The sequence below is a fragment of the Plutella xylostella genome, chromosome 27 (assembly GCF_932276165.1).
Source record: "Plutella xylostella chromosome 27, ilPluXylo3.1, whole genome shotgun sequence".
In the NCBI taxonomy this organism is placed as follows: Eukaryota; Metazoa; Arthropoda; class Insecta; order Lepidoptera; family Plutellidae; genus Plutella; species Plutella xylostella.
The window spans coordinates 7,039,675-7,066,255 of record NC_064007.1 but is presented as its reverse complement, the minus strand read 5'-3'; the positions used below and the strand labels follow the sequence as shown (position 1 = coordinate 7,066,255).

The window sequence follows — 26,581 nt, the reverse complement described above, 5'->3', positions numbered from 1 at the left end:
GCCCTAGAGTTCTCTTGCAAAACTAAATGTAGCGTAAAATTAATAGCTACGTTTACCTTAAAAAAAATTACACGGCGGTGTTGTAAAAAACATTGTTCAGTAACTAGGTACTTAACTATATTATAATATAAAATACATACCTTAGATTAACAATATAAGAACTAGATGGTGTGTCACTTCACTGGCGCATTCGACGCTGTATCTATGTCAGGTCAGTATGTACAATACCTAGGAACTTACGTAGCGTATGACATGCAATGCAGTGTGTTAAAAAGGATAGACAAGACACAAAGAGTTGTAGATTTTCACCTTTACTATAATTATTTACCACTATTGCAACACCTTGTACTTTTATATATATCCGTCCTCATTGCTACACCGTAGACAAGTAAAAAAGCTACAATAAATAAAATTGCGATGGCCATGGCTTGGCCATCGCAATTTTTACTTACTTTTTGACAGGTAATAAACAGGAAAGTGATGGTTTTCAGTATGAAGTTACTAATTATGACTGTGCTATTTTACTATGGTAAGCTTTATTATTTGATGATGATGATGATGTCCTCTTCGTCGTATCCGACAACAGCGACTCTTGCTACACTCTGTTATGTGCTCTTATGTGGCTGGCAAGTCCGAACTTCGTCTTGAACACCCTGTCACACTGAGCACAGTAGAGCTGTCCCATCCTGTTGTTATTTATGGTAGTTAAGTATGGTAGAGTACAATTGGGTAGATATCTACATAATATCTATGTGTATATGTGGTACTTTATACGAAGCTCCTTCAATTTTCTATGGCAAAAGAATGTTACTTAATCAATGTCTATTTAAAAAGTAGAAGAATTTCTATTTCTTTGTAGTCAACCCCCAGTAAAAGAGTGAGATTTTTTTTTTCAACATTATACGTATGTATTGTCTATCTTACCTGCCTTAAGAATAACAATTTTATCCTTATGCGATCCATACATTTTATGCGATCAGGAATTTCTCATAAAAAATATGGACTACGTGTAGGTAGGTATATAATTATGTTTTCAGGGAGCTGTGAGGACAAGGTGACTGTGAGGGAGCCCCCCGCGCTCCCCGCACCCCCCGCCAACAGGATCGTCGGGGGACAACCCACCACCGTCAGGAGATACCCTTACATGGCGTATTTTCGATCATTTTATACGGTACTGCTGCTTTACCAGAACCACCGACATATTTATGGAAGCTGTCAACGCGAGCAATGAAAAGTTTAAATTTTCATAATACCTACCGACACCAAACAGTGTTGTTGATGTGACTGTGACCGTAGGTACACAGTTGTACGGGTAGGGTCAGTGCGTCTCAGTATGTCCGAGAAATACTTCTCAAATGTTCTAGAAATTCAAATGATGAAGGTATTCAATATCCATAATGAAAGTTATTTGTTGGGAGTTCTCATGTAAGTTATCAGATCATTTCAAAATTATGTGACATTACTTATTAATGATTTGATTATAAAATAATAATAGCCTACTTATTTTCCCACTGCTGGGCAAAGGCCTCCCCTTTCATCTTCCACACCTTTCGATCCTGTGCACCCTCAGCCCAGTTGTTATCGAATTTGTCCAGGTCGTCCCGCCATCTCCGTCTCGGCCTGCCTCTCCGCCGGCGCCCGTCGCCCGGCACCCACTCGGTCGCTATCTTGGCCCACCGGTCCGGGTGCATGCGGCAGACGTGGCCGGCCCAGTTCCACTTGAGCTTTGCGGTCTCGACACCAACATCGACTATGCGAGTTTGGGAGCGTAGTATGGTGTTCCTGACACGGTCCGTCAATTTTACACCGAGAAGACTACGCTCCATCGCTCTTTGGCAAACCTTCAGTCTGGTCTTTTGATGTTCGGTCAATGACCATGTCTGTGCGCCGTAGGTTAGGACGGGCAAGATACACATGTCAACGAGTTTACGCTTGAGTGACAGTGGAAGGTTGCCCTTCATCAGCTGCTTCATAGACCAGCAGGCCTAGACAAAAGCCATACGCTCCGGAGCGAATCTATTTCTACAATCGTTGTCGCTTAGGCGTTTACGCTTGTAATTTGCTAGCCAAACGCCAATGCGCTTAGTGAACGTTGTTTCTACAGCGTCGCGTCGTTCGACAAAAGTTTGAATTGTCTATGGTTATCATATGGTTGTCGTCTTTTGAACAATTTGAACTGTCAAACAAAATGTCATTCTCAGTTTGAGCGGCATACGTTACACCAAATTTTCATCATTATTCATAAAAAAAAACTTTCGCTGAAGTTGTAACTGCTGAAATACAAGTGATTTAAAATAATCTATATTATTGATACGTATCAGTAAACGGTAAGTACTTACCTACTATTTTTATATCCTACATAATCGCCGATGTTCCATACTAAGTTAGTAAGGCAAAATATATAGTTAAGTACTTCAATGTAATAAGGGCAATGAAGCAGACTTTCGAAGTAAACTAAATACCTAATACATTGTTTAAGACCATAATAATACTGTCTCAAATTCATACATTTATAAAGAAAACTACAGGGGGATAAGCATTAGCAATGAGTAACAGGATGATAACAGGGTCTACTTCAATGACGAATTGGTTTACTTACACTCGCTCATCTCGATTTGTGTTGTGTACTTGCGATTGAGACGTCTTTGATGACGAATAGTACGGAAATCCTCATAATAAGTATGGCCTCACTTTGAATAACAGTAGAATAATAACAATCTCGCGTATCATAACCATCGAGTATTTATGATAGTCATTACCTTCTCTGTGGATCTAGTCTGTCAGTCAGTCATTGTTGTTTACTTGTTTACAATCATTTTTTACAATTATTACCTAAAAGGGAAAAGGTACCTACAATTCTATCTTTTGATTACCAAGACTTGTTCCTCATCTCGTTTTATGTTGTGCTGTGCTGTGAATACGTGTGACCTAGACATAGACATAGACATAGACACATCGTTTATTCACTCACAAAATACACATCACAAATACAAAACAACAATGTAGGTACAGTGGCATAAAGAATAACAATAATTGTGGTGTGTATTATGTCAGTAAAATGGCTCTGACTCAGCATGTGCTGTACAAAAAAGTATACAGCGCTGGTAATTCTGCCAGAACCCGCGAGTTGAGGTGGTACGCGGCTAAAAAATAATATGATATATGATATAAACGTGCTGTGTTTGCTCCGAAAGATTTATGTTTAAATTAGAATATTTGTGTTAATAGTTTAAAACAATATATATACATATCATAATATAATAGGGTAATGGGGTAATGTGTTAAAGTGTGGTTTGTATAAATATACATAAAAGGTTGATGCTTAATCAATAAAAAATAGTATAATATTAAAATAAAATACAGGATAAGGCGATAAGTGCAGGAAGCTTAAATACATGTTAGGTACTGGCGGAGTTTAATCTTAAAGAGGTGCTTGGACTTAAGTTTGCGCAGTGGAGGGGGAATATTGTTCCAGCACTTTGTCGCCTGGTACTTAAAGCTGCCTCGGAAGGCTGCAGTTTTACTCTGTGGCAATACAAGAGGTGGCGTGTGGTACCTTGCTGCATTTCGGCTACATCGCCAGTCGAGCTTTTCGTACAAATAGATAGGAGTTTTTTTGTGTACCACTTCGAATAGCAATGACCTATGTTATGAAGCATAAAATGAAACTGTTCTGTATTCATAAAAGATAATTATTGTGTATCAATAAAGTGATACTTATGGAGTAAAATGAAATGTCTACAATGGATTGGGTACTTTGAGTACCCAAAATCTCGGTAGGTACCTTGACGATGTGGCTCCAAGTGTGGTGCTGATGCACGCATAATTTTTTATTGACCTTGGCTTTGATTTTTTTGGCCTTGACCTTGGCTTTCAAGTTCATGGTCAAACGTACCTAAACATGAATAGGGTGACTATGAAATTTTAAAATGAACTAAATAAAACTGTTTTATGTTGGTCAGCTTAAAGCAAATAAAATACGTTTTTTAATGTATTATCGTGTTCAGTATCATCAGCTGTATCTACCATTTCCCGCTCCAACGCAATCAAGTTAACACTCTGTATATGCTGCAGTTTTTTCCTGCACTTTGATTCTTTCAGACTCTAATGCCAGTCGCTGCATTTCCCTTTCTTGCTGCAGACGCCTTCGTTCTATCTTAGAGAATTCTCTTCTTCTGCGTACATTTCTTCATAATTACATTGTGTTGATTATTACAGAATAATTAAACTACTGTGGTATAAGTTTCACTACTGTAACAACTGATTTGTTTAATATTTTCTTTGGTTGATTATTTGTTAAGATTTTAATCCGAAAATACTATAGTACTCTGTTATTAGTATGTCTGGTAGAATTTATGATAAAACTAAAGACTGATTATTTTGTTTATTAATGTTTTGTTTGATTATTTTATGTTTTAATTAGGTAGTATGTGTGCTAGAAGTTTAAATAATTTTATTAACACAAAGACTTAGTTTTTCTAAGGTTTATGTTGGTTAGAACACTGAATACTACTTGTTTTTTTTTGCATGTTTATGTGAAAACTCTAGTATTTCATCAAAATAACATTTATTTTATAAAGGTTGATTATTTGAAAGACTTTATTGTATCATGGATCAGTGTTTATTATTACAAAAATATGATTAAACAGAACATACAGATATTATCTTAGTTTTTACTTATCTAACATAATTATATTATTTACAATTAACCTAATTACGAGTACCTACATAAAAATCTAACTGTGATAATGTTAAACAAACTACAATCTATTAATTAAACATGGCCCTGCCCTGGATTAAATCATTTTGATTTTCTATATTATTGATTTGCACAAAATCATCATAATCATTGGCTGGTGGAAGCTCCTCAGGTTCAGGCATGCGGGCACATAAAGCAATATTGTACAATACAGCACATGCAGTTGTGATTCTGCTGGCGACATAGGGGTGATAATGCAGGGTCCTGTCACGGAGTAAACATCTCCACCTTTTTGATTTTAGGACTCCAAAGCATCTTTCTATGCAATTTCTCGCTTGGATGTGCCGCCTTGTGTACTCTGCTTCTCGCGAACCTTCTGCAGCATTGAGTATAGGCGTCATGAGCCAGGCTCTCTGGGCATATCCGGAGTCACCTAAAATAAAGACAAAGGCAATCTTAGGTAAGTACCTAACTACATATATCCTAGTTTCATAGTCTGTTAATATCCTCTTTTTTGGGGTGGTGAAGTAAAAAAATTAAACAAAAATTCATGTTAGTACCTACTACAGTTACATTTATTAATAATTAATAACAAATTACCTAATAGCCAAACTTGTTCTCCATTTCTATGCAATTCACGCATGTATGGTTCTGTTTGACCTGCAGCCCATATGTGCGAGTCATGTGTTGCTCCACCAAACTTTGAATTTACATTCATGATTTTTAAATTGCTGTCACAGATCTGCAATAAAAAAGTATTAAATTAACTAAGGATCATGAATCAGTTTGTTCAACTGTACATTTACGTGGGTGGTCTGAAAAGTTTCCGACCTAACATAGATACAAGTTTTTTTTTCTTAAAATTTATTTTTATTCTTCTACATCTCATATAGTAATTAGGCGGCTCCAAAACTCGGATTTATTGCGCATAAACTGCGCCAACAGAGCATTGGAAATGTTCATTCGAACACTTCGTTGGTCTGACGTTAGCAAACGCGGCAGCCAACGCGCGGACAGCCTTCTCATGCCTAAATCTTGATTTAATATGTGACAAACACGTTCTCTGGACATTTTCATTGCCTCTGCTATCTCTCTCACTTTAATTTGGCGGTCGTCTATCTCCATTTGGTGAACTTTAGCGATGTTATCGTCAGTAGTTGCAGTTTTTGGACGTCCCGAACGTTCATCATCTCCGAAGCTCTTACGGCCACGTTTAAATTCGGCTGCCCAAAATTTTACTGTGGTAAATGACGGTGAAGAGTCCCCGTACATAGAATCTAACTCATCTTTGATTTGCGTAGGGGCATTCCCTTTCAAAAACAAATATTTTAAGACAGTTCGATACTCGATTTTTTCCATTTTCACAGAAATGCTCACATCAACTCACTCAAACGACTGTAAAATAAAAACCGCGAGTCAAAAATGGCTGAAACTTTGAAGTGTTGCTGTCAAAAGATGCACAATTACATTCCCTGACTTTAATTGATGTGTGCTACCATCTTCACGTTGAGGTCGGAAACTTTTCAGACTTAGACCTTATGGAATTATGGAGAATGCACAAACACCCCTATACAAACTTTGTAATAGAATTAAGAAGATTAACCTTGTTTAAAATCAACTCTGCTTACCATTTGTACATTTAAAGAATGATACCCTTTTCTGTTAAAAAAAAGGTGCTCCTCATGACTTGGCTTTACAATGGCCACATGAGTGCAGTCAATACAGCCAATAACTCCAGGCAAACGAAACTTCGTTTGGAATCTGCCAAAAAATATAACATTCATTTAATATTTTATAATATAGATTATTATTATTACATATTATATTCTATTCTATTCTCTGTGGGGGTGTAAGTAATGGTGCACCTGGCTCACTTGAGTGGAACCTTTGTGCATATCTCCAAGGTCTAAACTGCCTTCCTAAGCTTGGACCATTTCCCACCACGCTGGTCCACTGCGGGTTGGTGGGTTCACATATCTACATGTGCTAAATCTAGATATGCAGCTGATAGCTAGGTACTTACTCTTGTTTTATTTTCACTCTTTCTTGTCGTGTTAGCGGGAACACAATCCACTTGTTTGTGATACTGGGGTGGTTCAGTGCTTCAACAACTTGCCGGATGCGTCTACTGGCTGTGTGCTGTGGCAGATGCTGGGTGACACCAACAATCCTCTGGTAGGACCCTGTAGCCAGAAAACTTAGGGCACATAATATCTGGAAAACAAAATAATATGATCGTTAAATGGTCTATCGATGAATGAAGTACTTAAATACTTGTTATTTATTTACGTCTACAATACAAAATAATAATAATAATGTTATGTACCTACCTTAACTTCAATAGGAATAGCATTTGTACCACGTAGATTTGTACGGTCCCTTAGGTCTCCACAAAGTTTTCTGAACGTCGTTGGTTTGTCCAGGCGAAACCTTTCTTGAAAGGAAACGTCCGGCATATCATCAATTTTTTCGAGACGCCTGCGATTTCTTTGTCTTAGTTGGCGTCTTCGCCAGACTTCCTCATTATGAGCAGCCCACAACATACGGAGTGCCAGCATATAAAACAAACTAACTGGCGGCGTATCACAAAACTGCAAAACTTGCACCACAAAAGAAACTTTGAGTAAGTACCTACTTTGACACTTATCATCAACCCTTTCTACAAGGTAATGACATACGCTCGGTTATCGTTCAAATTCTAACGCTACGCAGCGATGTCGAATGTCAAATTTGGATGTTGGCTACCCTTTCAGTAGCTCTTCCAGGCGTTATCGATACGTCTATCGATTTCTTTATCTTGCCTGTTTTCGAATGAGACTAGCTGGCCTAAGTAAATGTACTCGTTGACATATTGTATATCCTGACCGTCAACCGTGACCCTGCGTTTCGCACTATTGGACATGATCTTGGTTTTGGACCGGTTCATCGACAATCCGACTTGAAGGCTTGCCGTGCTGAGATCTTGAAGCATGTGTTCGAGTGTTGATGCCGACGGGGCAAAGAGTACAATGTCGTCGGCGAAGCGAAGGTTGGTTAATCTTCTGCCGCCGACGTCAATACCTTTGTCTTCCCATGGGACCGCAAGCTTTCTGAAAACTTCTTCGAGAGTGCAAGTAAATAGTTTTGGAGATAGCGGGTCGCCCTGTTTTACGCCTTTCTCTATATTGAACAAGGGTCCTGCTGATTGCAATTTAATATTGGCTGCACTGTTTTCGTAGATTATTTTTATTAGGTCTATGTATGTTTCCTGGACATTTTGGTCTATGAGGGCTTGAAATATTGCGGGATGTGAAAGACTGTCAAATGCCTTGGCATAGTCTACAAAAGCCAAATAGCTTATTATATTCGGTAGACTTTTCGATGATCTGGTTGAGGGTGTGGAGGTGATCTGAGGTGGAGAAACCTGGGCGGAATCCAGCTTGTTCGGGCGGTTGGTTGGAATCAAGAATGCCAGCAATCCGGTTCTCTATGATTTGATTAAGTATAACTAATTAAGTAGATACGTCAGTTTTCAGGGTTTTAAACTTCCACGGAATAATAATAAAAAACATGTTTTATTTTTTTTCGTTGTACAAATATTACAAAACACTACATTGTACATTTTTATAAGTTTAAAATTAAAAAATAATCATTTATAATTTATTTGACAGCCAACTTTAACCATGTATTTCTGTTTCGATGGTAAGGCCCCAAAACTCTGGTTAAATAAGGAGGTACCTAGTTACATAGGTCCTTAAAATTAAAATTATGAAGTTACCTTTCTTTTTGTCAAACCAGGACGCGTTACTAGCGCGCGTCATACGCAACGCGACGCTAGCGCTGGCGCTCTGTTTACCATAGTAGTACAACACATCTTGGCGTCATAGCGCGGTGTCAAGTTAGCGCTCAGAAGCGCGCTAGTATAGTGCCACAATCTTATCTGTTCCGGTGGTCAAAATGTGTACTAACGAGACGTCATTGTCAAACGTCCTTTCATACTCTGTGGTTATTTGAGTTGTCAATTTCTGCGAAGAGGCTGACGCTACGTTATTTAATTTGTTTTGTGATTTTCTGGGTGTAATAATGCCAAAAGCGCTGAAAAGTGATGCAAGAAAAGTAATACTAGATATATTGGCTTTTATGCAGGAAGAATAACGTATTCAGGCGCCTTTAATTCCGTTAGAAAAATTGGAAGAACGAGTTGCAGCGGCTACAGGTTAGTGTTGCCAAATATGACGAATAATTTTACCCATATACTTACATGTAATTTTATTAATATTTTCCCGAGAGACCCGTACCCCAGCAGTGGGGACGGGATGGGTCGTGATGAAAGTATATAATCTTTATTTTTCTTTGATTACAGGTGTGAGTGAAGCTGCGTACCTATACCTTAGGCAGTATACCAAGAAGAATTTCTCGCACCTGCAGCGATTTTAGACGAAATAATGATGATTAATGACATCTTCTTCTTCCACTACGAGTATCAAGGGTTGGCTGGAAGAAATGGATTTTTGGCAATTAGCCTTTGTACATTGTCTGAATTTCTTTGAATTTTATGCTCTTGTTTCTTGTTACTTAAGAAAATGAAAAAAATAAAGTGTTCATAAATAAATAAATAATAATTAAGTACAATAGTTTTCTATCTCGTTATTCCCACGACCCACAGATATTACATACCTATATCATTGTAAAATCTAGATTTAATGTCTTATATCAGAACATAATCAAAACTAATTTTGTTTCTGTTTGCCGTGGACAATTTTTTTATACAACAAATGTCGTTTGATATATTATATCCTCTTTAATTTACTTTCGACCCTATATTTTGATTTATCTATACTTATGAATGTAGGTACCTAATTATAAAAATAGGTAATAGCAGAAATGAGTTGTCGTTTAAACCAGAAATAGGCAAAATTTAATCGATAAGATTGTGGCACTATAATGCTTTCTGTTATTTTAAGCTTGTTTTAAATTTGCGGTTAGTTATTATATAGCCCTCATTGTAACGTACTTTATCACTGTATTTGCAGATGCATGGTCAGAGGCAGCTGGGGGGTTTCTGTGGGGGCGTGATACTCACACAGCACCACGTGCTCACCGCTGCACACTGCTTATTTCGGTAATAAATTCCAAAACGTTGTGAGTACTTAGTTACGATTTAGCGGTCGGCCATTCTCCAAATTATCATGAACGTCTCACTATATTTTCCTTTCACCAATTTACAAGCTGCCTCCAAGAGCTTCGCTGCGCCTTGAAGGCGCTATTATACGCAGAACTAGCGCCGCCAGTGGATAAAAAATCATAACTTGCGTTTGAAAGCGTTTTCAAAAACTGCCAAGGCCACCCCCCTCGTTATCATGATAATTCCAATTTTTAGGACCGACTTCCTAATCCCTGGTGGCTGAAATATAGAAATTGCCGAAGATACCGCCAGAAACGGACGTCATTAGCCATTTTTAGATTAATTTCTAGATTCAAAGCCGACGAGAACTGTGTTATAGGTGTGAACCCTTCGCCACTGCAGTACATGATAATTCATACAGTGAATGATCTATCTTCACCATACCTATAAAATCTTTCCAGAAAAATCAATGACACTACAGCTGTTACTGGCACTACCATCTTGAGGGCATCTGAAGTTGTCATTCGCGTCGGATCTACCTACAATGACCGCGGAGGCTCAGAGCATGCGACGTCCAAGATCGTGGTCCACGAGGACTACAAATATTCGGAGCTTCGAAGATTCGAAAAAGACAACGACGTGGCAGTGTTGGTGCTGCCGACCAGTATAAGCAACTACCGGAGCAGCTCGGTGCAGCCAGCCGCCATCCCCCCGAGGGGGTATGTGGTCCCGGACAACGCGTCTGTGGTAGCTGTCGGGTGGGGACAGACTGATGTGAGTATCTAACACTTCACCTTGCGGATCTTATTTGATAATAAATGGATGTTATAAACCCCATGTTTGGCATGATACCCCAATGAGCCCCTGAGTCATTTCTGTCGACTTCCTATACCACTACTGTAATACCCCGTAGATGAACTGCAACAAGTCAACCCCCCTCGGCCTGCGGCACGTGGGGCTGCGCACGGTGGACCGAGACACCTGCGCCGCGCGGTGGGGGGCTCCGGCCGTAGACTCCATGCTCTGCGCGGCGCTGCTTGATGTTGGAGGTACGTTTGACGAGTTTTATCGAGTGCGTTTGAAGTTTCATGAAAAACCGACCCGCTTCGAAGTCACAGGATTCATGAGTGTTTGTGAGAAAGTTTGTGTCCACACATGTTGGGTATTTTCCAGACTCGTCAAGCCGCCATAGCTCCTCTAACAATAAGAGTTTGTCCCTTCACAGGAGCTGGTGTTTGTATGGGTGACTCAGGTGGTCCCCTGGTGTACAACGGGGTGGTGGTGGGGGTGGCCGCGTTTATTATGACATGCGACGATTCCTTCTACCCTCATGTGTTCATGCGCGTCTCTAGCTATATCGAATGGATCAACAACACTGTAAGTAGTATAATGAAATATAGAAATAGAATAAAACCTTGGGCCGGTGCCTTGCTGTACTGCTCCCTTGCACCCCACGGCTGAGAATGCCCCCCTTAAATAGTTTCTTCTCTTAACATTTCTTTATGACGAACAAGACCTCAGTATGGTGAGCAAATTTGATGAAATTAGGTAGGTAAGTACAGTAGGAAGATGATACCCTCGATTTACATTATAATTTTAAACTTTCCAGGTAAGTCAAAACCAGGTTGTGGCTGTGCACAAGAACAGTCACAACACCGCCGTGGCAGCTGACGTCACCAGTCTGATGCTACTCGCCTTCGCAACGTCAATTTGGATATTGTTTTCCGAAATCTGATTATTTTTTTAAGTAAGATGATAGTTTTAGTGTTAAAAAGAGGATGGGCGTTTTGGGACCTACGTCCAATAAAGATGAGTCACACATCGAACACGTATATTAAAAATGGGAGATATTACTTTCAACAGGTTTTATTTATTGATATAATAAAATATAATAATATTAAAATGAATGATGATCATTTGTAATAATAAAAATTAAAAAATGAATGTCAAAAAATAACAAAAACATGAAAATTACAGAAATAAAATATAAACACTTTCAAGGTATGATTATTCTAATTGGACAGTAAACCAGGAGTCGCTTCTCTTATTCATATTCTGCAAAAAAAATACCTTTTCAACGACGTATCACTCATTTCTATTGGTGCTGGTCCCAGCTTCCATAGATTTGTGTCCGTCCTCTTGAAAACACTTTAATTAAATAATTTAAAGTTTTGTAATTTAACATAATTTTTATACCGGAACGCCTACACCTACAACCTGCCTACATCGCCTCGGGATTCCTCGGAAATCTTCGTGCCTCCACCACTCGCACGATGCGAGCTCCGAGACATCGCGGCGCGGCACACACACTCGCTCAGCCCTCCGCGACCGCGCAACATAAATTTCTCGGCCTTTTGCACAATCAGCGCCTATTTTAATTAATACAGTTTTGTCTAAATTCTATCTGAGTTTCATTGAAGAAGTTAGGAGTTCCCAGAAGCATAGCACCAGGAGCCTAACACTCAACTAGTGGTCCTTCGAGCCGGATGTGAACCAGCGACCTATGGATTCAGTCTGCTCGCAAGCTAGTTGACGGTCGGACGTGTGCCATTATCTTTCTTTTATTTTTTTTTATTTTTTTTTTTATTTATTAGGGACAACAAACAATTGTACACATACATTATGTAACACGTATATATAAGAAGAGTAATTTGGTGTACAATCCACACCGTTATCCACAGATTAAGTTTTTAAATACAATTGCAAGTACTTACAAAGAGTGACTAAATTAAACACAAAGACTAAACACTAAACAACCCAGGGGAAGGGACGGGGAGGGGGAGAGGAAAGAGGATTGAAGTGACATTTAAGTAGTGTGTGTGTGTGTATGAGTTACTACATGTGTAAGTTATTGAGTGTTTCAGTTATATGTTTCTTATAACAATAGGGAGTAAGTGTGAACACGTCAGCGTCATTAAAGAGTTGATTATAAGTAGCTACAAGGCGCTGCAGTGGCGCGCGCTTGCCGGCGTTGGTGCGGCAGCTGGAGGACGCGAACAGCTGGTGCGGGTTCGCAGCTCGCTGCCGGCCGCCTCGCCGCGGCACGCGATAGCTTATGGAGTTTATTAGTTCAATGGAATCGAACCGATGTCTACAAAGATTGTATAGCATCATGGCTCCGAGAAGTATCCGCCTAGATTTAAGTGTAGGCATTTTAAATTTATCAAGTAGGCCTGGGTAAGGTAATTTTGATTTGAAAATTTTATAAAAGGTTGAACGAAGGAATTTATGTTGCACATTTTCAATAGCATCTTCATACTTAGCGTAAAAGGGGTTCCATATACATGAAGCGTATTCTAGGTGGGGACGTATTAGAGTATTAAATAAATAAACATAAGTGGAATATCTCTTGAAATCTTTGCAGGTTCGCATGACGAAGCCATACATTTGGAATGATTTTTTAACAATATTATCTATGTGAATATCAAAATGTAAATGTGAGTCAAAAGTGACACCAAGATCACGTATGTGTGACAATTTTGGGAGATTGAAACCATTGAGACTATAAGTGAACTTGACTACATTAATTTTCTTAGTAAAAGTAATGGAGCAGCATTTAGACAGACTTAGGTGAAGCTTGTTATCAGTACAGTATGTACTAAACCTGTCGAGGTCTTGTTGAAATAAAACACAGTCATGTTCGTTTTGAACACCTAGAAAGATTTTAAGGTCGTCGGCAAATAGTAGAAATTTACAGTTATGGAAACATGTGTTTATGTCATTTATAAATAAAATAAAAATTAAGGGGCCTAGGAGTTCTTCGATTTCAACGTAAATCACTCGGAACCATTGTTAAATTTTAGTTCTTATGTAAAGTTAATTTGGTTCAATATCCTCTAATAGTTAACTCATTAAACATCCAGTGAGTGCAGTGAGTGAAAGAGACAACGTGCTGTTTATCACGACACTCGGCTGTACCGCAAGCCGTTAAAACCGTTATCTCAGATTGCCTGCTACCCGAATTAATTAATAATAGTAATACTTGAATTGCGATGTCGCTTCAATTACAAAGAACCCCAACAAAAAGTGGATCCTATCCTGATTTGGCCAAGAACAGTGAGTGTGAACCATCATCACGCAAAAGGAAGCAGCCTGAAAACGAACTTTGCAATACTTTGGACCAATTTCGGCGGGACTTGTTATCATCATTCCACGAACTCTTTAAAAAACAAAATGATTCCTTAGCCCAGCTACATGACGACATGGGGTTCCTGAAGAAAGAGATATCTGACATAAAATCATCTACAGCAAACTTAACAAAAGACGTAAATTCTCTAAAAACTGAAGTATCTGATCTGAAAAAAGCCGGCGTAAACTGTGAGAAAAAAGTAATCGCATTGGAAGACGACTTGGTCGAGGCCAGGCTAGCTATTTCTGACCTTAAAATGCAGCTACAAATGAAAGAGCAGCAGGGGCGCCTGAACAATCTGGAAATCACGGGATTACCTACCACTAAAGGCGAAAACCTATACAGCATCCTGCACAGTATCGGAGTTAAAGTCGGAATTCCAATAGCGCCTACAGATATCGACTTTGTACACCGTGTCCGGAGGTTCCAGCAAAAACCTGCCACTGAACAAGGTTCAGCCAGCGAGCCTCCTGCTATACCTAATATAATAATTAAATTCATGCAGCGGAAGAAGAAGAACGATGTCCTCGCAGCAGTGCGCGCACGCCGGGGCCTGAGCACGGCCGACCTGGGCCTGGCGGGGCCGAGCCGGCCTGTCTTCGTGAACGACCATCTCACCCCCTCAAACAAAGTGCTATACAGAAGTGCGCGTCAACTCGGTAAAGAAAAGTGTTATAAGTTTATCTGGTTAAGTGAAAGTAAAATCTTAATGAGAAAAAGTGAAAATTCTAAAGCAATCGCTATTACAAGTGAAAAAGATCTTGAGAAGATAAAGTGACATTCTTATAATGCGTCCAAAATAACTATAACCCACATGCCTGGAGTAATTGTTATGCTTTTGTTGCTGCATATGCTTAGCTCATACTATATATCCAAAGCGTATTGCTTAAACTCATGGTATGTACAATTTTACACAGCTAGCCCAATCTGCTTTCCTCACAGTTGTCCTACTATAAAGTTAATATCCAAAACCTTGCATCTAGGTCTCAAATATTATACAAAGAATTTTTTTTATGTTATATGTCACAGTAATAATATCACATGCCATATATTATATGTTGCATCACATTGTAAATCGCACTTGTCAATTAAACAACTCAAGCCCAAAAAAAAAATATATACATGTAAACCATTTCAAATATTAATAATTACCATCATAAAAACTTGTAACGCTAATATCCTGTATGTTATCATTATTTATGGGTTACTAAACAATATTATGCCCACATTTGTTGCAAGTGTTATTTATGGCTCTTATTTGGCAAGTCCACTAGGTTCATTATGTACTGTAAAAACAATCTTAACATTCCTTACTGTTATAATGTTGTATCTATTGCACAACTATGTATATGTATACCTTGATACTCCTAAGTTCGCATTAGTGGCACAAACTATAAATCATACATCATTAAATATCAATGAACACTAACAATAATTTATTTATTTATTACCAGAACGTGAGAGGGTCCCGTACAAAATCTCATTCATTTTTCGAAAACGTCTTAATTCACGATTACGACATGATATGTATAACCGAAACTTGGCTTACGGACGGCTTTTACAGCTCAGAATACCTAGATAGTCGCTATGAAGTCTTTCGCTGTGATCGAGACCAAGTTGCTAGTGGCTGCGAGCGGGGAGGCGGCGTGCTGGTGGCCGTGAGGCGGGAGCTGTGCGCGACGCTGCAGGGCGCGTGGGCGGCGCCCGCTCCAGCTGATGAGCTCTGGGTAAGTATACGCTTCTCCTCCAAGCTACAACATGTTGCTAACCGCGGTTCCGCCGCTTATAGTCCGGGAGCTTTGCATGTTATTTGTACTTACATACCGCACGGTCCTTCGCACAAGGAGCGATTATCTAATTTTTTCGAAAGAGTTTCTGAAAAATATTTACAATTTCCTAATGATATTTTTTTAGTTGTGGGAGACTTTAATGTAAGTAATGCCGTGTGGTACTACGATGAGGAAATCGATAGCATGAATGTTCATACTAATAATGACAATTTAGCCATCTTAACATCAAACTTTATGAATTTATCCGCTTTATCTCAGTACAACTCAGAGTTCAATATCAATAATAGAATCCTTGATCTAGTATTCAGTAACACTCAATGCTTAGTATTATCTTGTGAGTCGCCACTTCTCAAGGAAGATCCTCACCATAAATCCTTGGACATAAAAATACCTACATGTTTTCCTGTTCCTTTAATTCCCAATCAATGGTCCAAAAAAATGTTTTATAAATCAGATTTTGAATCAATTAAACGGGAACTCTCATGTATAGATTGGAATGCTAAATTTTCCGTTCTTAGTGATATAAACCAAATTACCAATTATTTTTATTCTGTCTTAAATGATTTAATTGAAAAATATGTTCCTAGTCGAATCGTGTCATCGAATTCTAGATATCCACCCTGGTATAGTAAATCTCTTATAAAATTAGATAAGGAAAAAAATAAGTTTCACAAAAAATGGAAAAGATATCAAAACTTATCAGATTTCTATGCTTTTAGATGTCTTAGAAAACGGTTAAAGAAAATTGAATTCCTAGCACATCAAAACTACATAAAGTTTAGTGAAGAACAAATAATCGTTGATCCTAAATACTTTTGGACCTACATAAAAAGTAAAAAAAGTAATTGTAATGAAATTCCTAGCGAAATGATTTACCAAGGAAAAACATTAACCGATGGGAACCAAATATGTAACTCTTTCAATGAATATTTCCACTCGGTTTTCGTAGACGACACACATGACCAGGCCAGATGTTCATCAAATCCCACCACACCAATGACCTTTAGCTCAGCTATTAATATTAACTCAATACCAATTGACTTGGGCAGAACTCTGAAGGAACTTAAATCAGTAAATGTTAATAAAGGAGCGGGCTCTGACAGTATACACCCGCTAATGATATTTAAATGCGCAGAAGAGCTATCAAAGCCACTATTCCTTATCTATAAGCAGTCACTCAGCACTGGTATCTTCCCAGCTATCTGGAAGAAGGCTCTTATTACACCCGTTCCCAAAAACGCCAAAAGGAACTTAATCACAGAATATAGACCCATCTCAAAATTGTGTATTTTTGGTAAGATCCTGGAGAAGATTGTAACTAACAATCTTACATCACTCTTGTCTAACTTTATCTCTAACGATCAGCATGGTTTTAGGAAATGTCGTAGTGTGGAGACAAATATGCTAACTTTTACGGAATTTCTACTAAGTGCCATGGACTGCAACCTACAGGTAGATGTCGTGTACACCGACTTCTCCAAAGCCTTCGATAAAATTAATCATAATCACCTAATCAATAAGCTGTGGAGAGCCGGTGTTCACGGCAGCCTGCTGCGATGGATTGAGTCCTACATAAAAAACAGAAGTCAGGCTGTATGTATGAAGGGATACCAATCTAACTATTTAAACGTCAATTCAGGTATACCGCAGGGATCCCACCTCGGGCCCGTTCTTTTTACGCTGTACATAAACGATATAGGTGAAAACCTTACCAGCAGTCATCAATTACTTTATGCTGACGACACAAAAATATTTAGAGTTGTAAACGACATAGAGGACTGCAGAAAACTACAATCTGATTTAGACAAATTAATTCATTACTGCTCAATTAATCAACTATTCTTGAATATAGAAAAGTGTTTCATAATCAGTTATACTCGTAAAAATAAGCCAATGCATTTCCGATATTGCCTTAATGAATACTCTCTCATACGAGTGAAAAGTATTCGAGACCTAGGAATAGTTATGGATGACAAACTCTCCTTCAACCTTCACATTGATAAAATCGTAGCACAGTCGTTTAAAATGCTTGGTTTTTTATTAATAGAGTTAGTAAACCTTTTAAGAACACACATACCCTGAGGATTCTGTATTTCTCTTTCGTCAGATCTATTTTAGATTTTGGATGTGTCATTTGGAGTCCAGTATACCAAATACACATCGACAAAATAGAAAAGGTTCAAATGAAATTTCTTAACCTACTCAATCATAGGGGTAATGAGTACTCTTCAGACTATATGCAATCATTGAAACACTACAACTTATCATCTCTGTATAAGCGACGCTCTTATTTTGACCTCTGTTACCTTTACAAAATTCTCAACAATACTATAGACTGCCCAGACCTACTGCCAAAGTTCAACTTTATTTCGAAATCTTAATTCATAACGCGCCCCTCTCGCGTTGCTAAACTAAATAACCAATACCTACATGTGTTTGTGCCACCTAATGCGAACAAAAACTATACCCGTAACCGCTTTCTTATAAGGAGCCAACAAACTTATAATGTCAATTTCTGTAACTTAATGGATGTAACATCCGATATTGATATATTTAGTAATGCCTATGGCAGGTTTAAACATCTAATAATTAGGGGACTTTGTGATAAGGATGAATCATGATAATTATTCTCAAACACTAAATTATTGTGACTCGGTACTGGGTACCAATTACTAACCCATGTTTGTTCACGCTAGGATTATAGGCAGGTAATCTAGTTTGCCGTGTATAAATACCCATTTTTATATCCTATTTAATACATAATTTACTTACCTATTGTAATAACTTTATAAATACCTACTTAGTATGAAAACTTGTTTATCACCTTAACCACTTGCGCTCATTCAACAAGACTGACCAAAATATTGTAAGTAATAATAATACCTATTACTATTATGAATAACGCATAGATATCTGCAGTTCGTTGACGGTATGAGTGTGCTTGGCGGCCGAAATACTTTTTATGATTATCAGTCTGTATGAACTCGATTAGCTGCTCTCGAGTGTACTCTGGCTGCTAATGGACTGTAGTTACCTACCTCACCCAACTTCAACTAGCTATAAGTTAATCAATTGTTTGTGATTATTGTCGGCACTATAGGTCTATAATAATACCACTATATATGTGTAAAATTTATTGTAAATGACTGTTTGTTGCCAAAATATAAATAAATAAAATAAATAAAAATAAAATAAAAAAAATTATATTTAAAAAAGTGGCATTATAGGTACTAACGAAAGTTTTTCATTTCCGTTTATATGGTTTTTATTCCTATTATACATATAGGATGTTGCCGGAGTGGTATATGTAGATTATGTAGTTACCTGAAGAGGGGTGACTCAGACTGATTCCGTGTAGCTTTTGTTAGGTAGTTTAACTTAATGATGTTGATGACTTCGAAATTTTGTCTTTTATTGAAATGAAATGTATTTTTAACAACTTATGATTTTTTATATCTTTCCTTGGCCCCAATTGGTACATTAAAACTATGAAGGTACGAATAAAGTTTATAAAAAAGACGTATGTAGAAATATACGAAACGTTTTACACATTTGTTGTGCCCTAGAGTTCTCTTGCAAAACTAAAGGTACCTAGCGTAAAATTAATAGCTACATTTACCTTAAAAAAATTACACGGCGGTGTTGTAAAAAACATTGTTCAGTAACTAATAGGTACTTAAATATATTATAATAATTATAAAATTTAACAACATTTCCCATGTTCTACTCTACATACCTTAGATTAACAATATAAGAACAAGATGGAGTGTCACTTTACTGGCGCATTCGACGCTGTATCTATGTCAGGTCAGTATGTACAATACATAGGAACTTACGTAGCGTACGACATGCAATGCAGTGTGTTAAAAAGGATAGACAAGACACAAAGAGTTGTAGATTTTCACCTTTACTATAATTATTTACCACTATTGCAACACCTTGTACTTTTATATGTCCGTCCTCATTGCTTCGCCGCAGACAAGTAAAAAAGCTACAATAAATAAAATTGCGATGGCCATGGCTTGGCCATCGCAATTTTTACTTACTTTTTGACAGGTAATAAACAGGAAAGTGATGGTTTTCAGTATGAAGTTACTAATTATGACTGTGCTATTTTACTATGGTAAGCTTTATTATTTACGGTAGTTAAGTATGGTAGAGTACAATTGGGTAAATATCTACATAATATATATGTGTATATGTGGTACTTTATACGAAGCATCTTCAATTTTCTAAGGCAAAAGAATGTTACTTAATCAATGTCTATTTAAAAAGTAGAAGAATTGCTTTTTCTTTGTAGTCAACCCCCAGTAAAAGAGTGAGATTTTTTTTCAACATTATTGTCTATCTTACCTGCCTTAAGAATATAAATTTTATCTTTATGCGATCCATACATTTTATGCGATCAGGAATTTCTCATAAAAAATATGGACTACGTGTAGGTAGGTATATAATTATGTTTTCAGGGAGCTGTGAGGACTCGGTGACTGTGAGGGAGCCCCCCGCGCGCCCCGCGACCCCCGCCAACAGGATCGTCGGGGGACAACCCACCACCGTCAGGAGATACCCTTACATGGCGTATTTTCGATCATTTTATACGGTACTGCTGCTTTACCAGACCCACCGACATATTTATGGAAGCTGTCAACGCGAGCAATGAAAAGTTTAAATTTTCATAATACCTCCCGACACCAAACAGGGACGTGATGTGACTGTGACCGTAGGTACACAGTTGTACGGGTAGGGTCAGTGCGTCTCAGTATGTCCGAGAAATACTTCTCAAATGTTCTAGAAATTCAAATGATGAAGGTATTCAATATCAACAATGAAAGTTATTTGTTGGGAGTTCTGATGTAAGTTATCAGATCATTTCAAAATTATGTGACATTACTTACTAATGATTTGATTAAGTATAACTAATTAAGTAGATACGTCAGTTTTCAGGGTTTTAAACTTCCACGGAATAATAATAAAAAACATGTTTTATTTTATTTCGTTGTACAAATATTACAAAACACTACATTGTACAATTTTATAAGTTTTTAATTAAAAAATAATCATTTGTAATTTATAGACAGCCAACTTTTACCATGTATTTCTATTTCGATGGTAAGGCCCCAAAACTCTTGTTAAATTAGGAGGCCATAGGTCCTAAAAATTAAAATTATGAAGTTACGTTTCTTTTTGTCAAACGGACGCGTTACTAGCGCGCGTCATACGCAACGCAACGCTAGCGCTGGCGCTCTGTTTACCATAGTAGTACAACACATCTTTCTGACGCGCGCTAGTAATGCTTTCTGTTTGACGTAGCCTTATGTTATTTTAAGGTTGTTTTAAATTTGCGGTTAGTTATTATATAGCCCTCATTGTAACGTACTTTATCACTGTATTTGCAGATGCATGGTCAGTGGCTGCTGGGGGGTTTCTGTGGGGGCGTGATACTCACACAGCACCACGTGCTCACCGCTGCGCACTGCTTACATAGGTAATAAATTCCAAAATGTTGTAAGTACTAAATTATCGTGAATGTCTCACTATATTTCCCTTTCATTAATTTACATGCTGCCTCCAAGAGCTTCGCTGCGCTTGAAGGCGCTATTATACGCAGAACTAGCGCCGCCAGTGGATAAAAAATCATAACTTGCGTTTGAAAGCGTTTTCAAAAACTGCCAAGGCCACCCCCCTCGTTATCATGATAATTCCAATTTTTAGAACCGTCCCGTCCCCGTCCTAATCCCTGGTGGCTGAAATATAGATATTACCGAAGATACCGCCAGAAACGGACGTCGTTAGCCATTTTTAGATTAATTTCTAGATTCAAAGCCGACGAGAACTGTGTTATAGGTGTGAACCCTTCGCCACTGCAGTACATGATAATTCATACAGTGAATGATCTATCTTCACCATATCTATAAAATCTTTCCAGAAAAATCAATGACACTGCAGCTGCTACTGGAACTACCATCTTGAGGGCATCTAAAGTTGTCATTCGCGTCGGATCCACCTACAATGACCGCGGAGGCTCAGAGCATGCGACGTCCAAGACCGTGGTCCACGAGGACTACAACTACAAATATTCGAAGAGTAAAGACAACGACGTGGCAGTGTTGGTGCTGCCGACCAGTATAAGCAACTACCGGAGCAGCTCGGTGCAGCCAGCCGCCATCCCCCCGGGGGGGTATGTGGTCCCGGACAACGCGTCTGTGGTAGCTGTCGGGTGGGGACAGACTGATGTGAGTATCAAACACTTCATCTTGCGGATTTTATCGGCATCTATAGGTAAATAATGACCTAATATCTTATTTTATAATAAACTGATATAAACCCCATGTTTGGCATGCATGATAAATGAGCTAATACCCTTCCTATACCACTACTGTAATACCCCGTAGATGAACTGCAGCAAGTCAACCCCCCTCGGGCTGCGGCACGTGGGGCTGCGCACGGTGGACCGAGACACCTGCGCCGCGCGTTATCCGAGATTATTCTCATACAACAACATGCTCTGCGTGGGGCTGCTTGGTGTTGGAGGTAAGCTCGTTTATCTGACTTATGAAGTCGACAGGCTGGACCGACCTATGGAGACGTTTGACGAGTTCTATTGAGTGCGTTTGAGTTTTGATGAAAATAAGACCCGCTTCGAAGTCACAGGATTCATGAGTGTTTGTGAGAAAGTTTGTGTCCGTCCACACACCTTGGGTATTTTACAGACTCTTCAAGTCGTCATACATATCTCGGCTTACAATAAGAGTTTGTCCCCTACAGGAGCTAGTACTTGCAAGGGTGACTCAGGTGGTCCCTTGGTGTACAACGGGGTGGTGGTTGGGGTGACCTCATTTGGGAAGTTATGCGACACTTACTTTTACCCTGATGTGTCTACGCGCGTCTCTAGCTACACCGACTGGATCAACAACACTGTAAGTAGTTTAATGAAATATTGAAATAGAACAGCGAGGTACCCTTGCAGTCCTTGCACCCCACGGCTGAGAATGCCCCCCCTTAAAGAGTTTCTTCTCTTAACATTTCTTTATGACGAACAATAAAATATTTTTGTTATCATACCTACACCCTACCTAATACGTAAAATTATAAAAGCGAAAGTTTTTAAGTAAGTACACACGGCAACGTCAAATGGTTGGCAGGGCACACTAACGTAGTGTATGTGTGCACACTAACGTTGTCTATGTGTGCATAAACGCAGAAATCGGTTTACACACCAGTAACAAACCACACACACCCACAACAGCACAAACGAGTTTGCGCGTAGGCAAACGCCCGTATACCAGCTGTAACATAAAAATATCAACCGGTAGTGTTAGTGAAATAGTTATAAAATTGATGTGAAGCAAAATTTTACTACCTGTGTCTATACACTTCGTAGCTCATTGGTAGAATGTTAGACTAATGAAACATAGGTCGTGAGTTCGAGTCCACAGATGGTTATTTTTATTTGACTTAATTCAAATTTTGCGTTAATTTAAACGCTGTTGAGTATAAAATTAATATATTTGAAACTGACAAATGACTACAAGCTGCATAGCTGTCGACTATTTCTCTTCGCCAAAAATATATGATTCGTTCTTCATTTGAGAATTAAAACCATTCTACCCTCATACAATATGAATAAACGAAATTTGTTTTTAGTTTTAGTGACAATTCACCTCTGCGTCTGCAAAGTGATTTACTTTGTGATTTGTCAATTTAATTAATTACTTTTCGCAGTCAGTATGGAAAGTCACTTAACCATGTTCAAAAAGGCGGAGATAATCGTATTTATATGAACAAAACATTACAATTAGTGAAATCGCAAGACGTTTAACGGTAAGTAACATAGAATTGTAAATATTTTATTTGACTGTTAGAATATTTGTATTTGTATAAGCTAAGTATTTGTTTTTTCGTTTGCAGAGGAGAACTGTTCAATTATGGGTTCACCGATACGCAGATTCGGGACATGTAGACAGTAGTCGTCTATACGGATGCATCACCATCACCACGCCATCGAGAAATCGTAGCTGCACATAGCGCTGATCCGTTCTGCAGCACCCGTTCTACGGCCACAACACATAATCTATCCCTACAAACCGTACGGGTTCACTTGCGTGCAGCTGGGTTGCGGTGCCGACGAAGAAAATTGCTCTAACCGATCAGCATCGTCGAAACAGAGTGCGTTTTGCGACTGACTATTTTAAACTTTGATTGGTGCAACAATGTGGTGATATTTAGTGATGAAAAGTCCTTTAAGTCAGACAAGGATGGACGTAAGATATTATGGCGAAAAAGTGGTGAAAATTATAGTGATTGGGGTTAGCTCAGTAATTTTTTTTTTTTCATTTGTATAAGATTTTAGTTATTTTGTTTTGTTTTTTTTTATTTTTTTTTTTTTTTAAAGATTTTATTATCACTCCACAGACTTTATGTCCGTGCCTTTTTGAGAGATCAATATATTGTGAGAGTTTGGTTGTTTTTTGTCTTCATCTTTTAACTACTCACTACTCAATGTGGAAGCTTATAATATATATATATATTTTATCTTTTATATATATATACCTATATATTATTAATAATATTTTTTTTTTTTTTTTGCACTCCTGGAGGAAAATCTACACAGACACCTGGGAAGGGGACCCAGGTAGTGTCGGCCTTTAACCGACTAAAAACCCCCAGTTGTGCATTTCGTGTTTTTTTTTTTTTTTTTTTTTCTTTGTTTCACACAGTCACACTTACAATTATAATGGCAACAAACATTTGAAGGGTAGGGCCAGTGTCAGCTGTCTTCAGAGAACTTAACAGACGCCTGTCAGTGGCCACACACTCCTTTTGTCATCGCTGTTGTTTTGCCTGGTGTTAATGTGTGACGGTGTTCTTAAAACTATCTTAATTTTATTGGTTAGTTCTTATACAGATAATATTAATTCATGATATACTATACATTACCTATAGTATACAAAATAACTACCTACCTACTGTATAGGTAGGTAGTTATTTTGTTAAATACTTATTATAATTTACAATTATGGGTAAGCCAATGTGTTAATGATGTTATTGTTACTGAGGTTGGAATAAGTTATCTTATTTCTAGCTAATTAACATGTTGATTCATATAACTAATGACTTGCCTATTTTCTTTAGTAAAACAGCCAGTCCATCCTTTTCTGATGTTTATTATGATTTAAAACTGCTAATTGAAAATTTTCCTTATTAATATAAACTACAAGTATGTTTTAAAACGTAAAACAACAAAAACGTAACATCCTTAATGTTTATGTTACGGCAAGAATAAATTTGATAATTTTAACACTTAATAACTTGTTTCATTTACTTTCTGTGTTGCTTTTATTCGTATATACTACAGTACTATTATTAAAAAAAAAAATTAAATCTATAATAAAAAACAAAAAAGGAATATTGAAAGTTCAGTGGGATTTGAACCACCATACCGATTATTGTAAGTCTTGTATCATACCAACTGAGCCATTCAATCTATTACAATGCCTTGCAAAATTTTGCTTCATATAATAAAAAACAATGAATCCTTGTCACTGGCACAACTACATGCTTACAATATTCGTGTGTGGGTTGCCCAGAACTAAATAATTACGTCGACGTCGCTGACACACACATACACTACCTACGTTAGTGTGCCCTGCCAACCATTTAACGTTGCCGTGTGTACATACCTAAGTATGGTGAGCAAATTTGATGAAATAAGGTAGGTAAGTAGGAGCTGATACCCTCGATTTACATTATAATTTTAAACTTTTCACTGAGCGCCCCCCAGTAGGCGCGGCGATTTCCGTGATACAAGGGTAACTCCTGGCTGGAGGGATGCAATCATTCATCATTTCCAGGTAAGTCAAAATCAGGTTGTGGTCGTGCACAAGAACAGTCACAATACCGCCGTGGCAGCTGACGTCACCAGTTTGATGCTACTCGCCTTCGCAACGTCAATTTGGATAATATATTCCAAAATCTCATGAATTCAGTAAGTACCTACAGAAGATAATTTTAGTGTCTAAATTTAAACACATTAATTTTACTTATTTTTTATAAATGTATATTTAAAAAGTGGCTTTTAGGTAAATAGTCATAAATGTAAGTTTTGCATTTCCGTTTATTCCCTAGAGTTCACTTGCAAAGCTAAGGATCTTTAGGAGGCCAGTAATAGCTACATTTACCTTAAATAAAATTTGCACAGTGGTGTTGTAAAAAACATTGTTATACTAGCTGTTGCCCGCGAGCTTCGCTTCGCCTTAAAATTATTTTCCGTGGACGACTCCCGAACTACCTATGTATGTTTAATTTCAAGCATCTAACTTATGCGGTTTTGGTTTTTTCATACTTCATAACAAAACAAAACTTACTTAGGTACTTCAAAACAAAACCATAACTATTTATTTACTTTGGAGTACCAACAACATGCACATAAAATCATCTTATTAACATTTACAAAAATATACTTAAGTCTATACATGCATACGAGTATCAACTAGGTACCCACATCATTCATTAAATTAAATTTTAAATCTTATAATTAACATCTACAATTACGGTACTTAATTCCAAATACAATATAAATATAATGGTTATTCTTACACGCAATGCAATACAAAATTAATAAAATAAAATTAATTTAAATACATTATTGAAGAAAAAAATATTATATTATATATTACAAATTTCAGAATATAACTTATTGAGGTACTTAAATTGAATTTCAATAAATTTAAATTTTAACAAATAATCACTACAATAATAGAATGAGTTGCTACTTATTAATATTGCTATGAATATAGTACGTCTTCAATAAATTATTTATTTATTCTATACATAATACCTATTTTTATTTCTTATAAAAG

General features: G+C 37.7%; 2 protein-coding genes and 1 long non-coding RNA gene across 4 annotated transcripts; all 3 read left to right on the top strand.

Moving 5' to 3' along the window:
• Positions 1-178: 178 nt before the first annotated feature.
• LOC105385112 (achelase-2) lies at positions 179-11,627 on the top strand. 2 transcript variants are annotated; one of them, XM_048631003.1, is made up of 7 exons: positions 179-529; positions 1,038-1,171; positions 9,712-9,800; positions 10,265-10,577; positions 10,717-10,852; positions 11,029-11,180; positions 11,413-11,627. In XM_048631003.1, the coding sequence occupies exons 1-7, from the start codon at positions 481-483 to the stop codon at positions 11,536-11,538; spliced, it is 999 nt and encodes a 332-aa protein (XP_048486960.1). In that variant the 5' UTR covers positions 179-480; the 3' UTR covers positions 11,539-11,627. The 2 variants fall into 2 exon arrangements, with proteins under 2 accessions (XP_048486960.1, XP_048486961.1); XM_048631004.1 differs by lacking the exons at positions 179-529; positions 1,038-1,171 and adding an exon at positions 5,021-5,159.
• LOC125490762 lies at positions 8,830-9,149 on the top strand. The gene is made up of 2 exons (XR_007267895.1): positions 8,830-8,894; positions 9,042-9,149. It is a non-coding gene; the product is annotated as an uncharacterized LOC125490762 (long non-coding RNA).
• A 9,362-nt stretch (positions 11,628-20,989) lies between the features above and the next one.
• Positions 20,990-25,739, top strand: LOC105392870 (trypsin CFT-1). Its single transcript, XM_048631019.1, has 5 exons — positions 20,990-21,207; positions 21,649-21,955; positions 22,115-22,253; positions 22,488-22,639; positions 25,574-25,739. Exons 1-5 carry the CDS (start codon positions 21,119-21,121, stop codon positions 25,700-25,702), a joined length of 816 nt encoding a protein of 271 aa, XP_048486976.1. The 5' UTR covers positions 20,990-21,118; the 3' UTR covers positions 25,703-25,739.
• Positions 25,740-26,581: the final 842 nt, after the last annotated feature.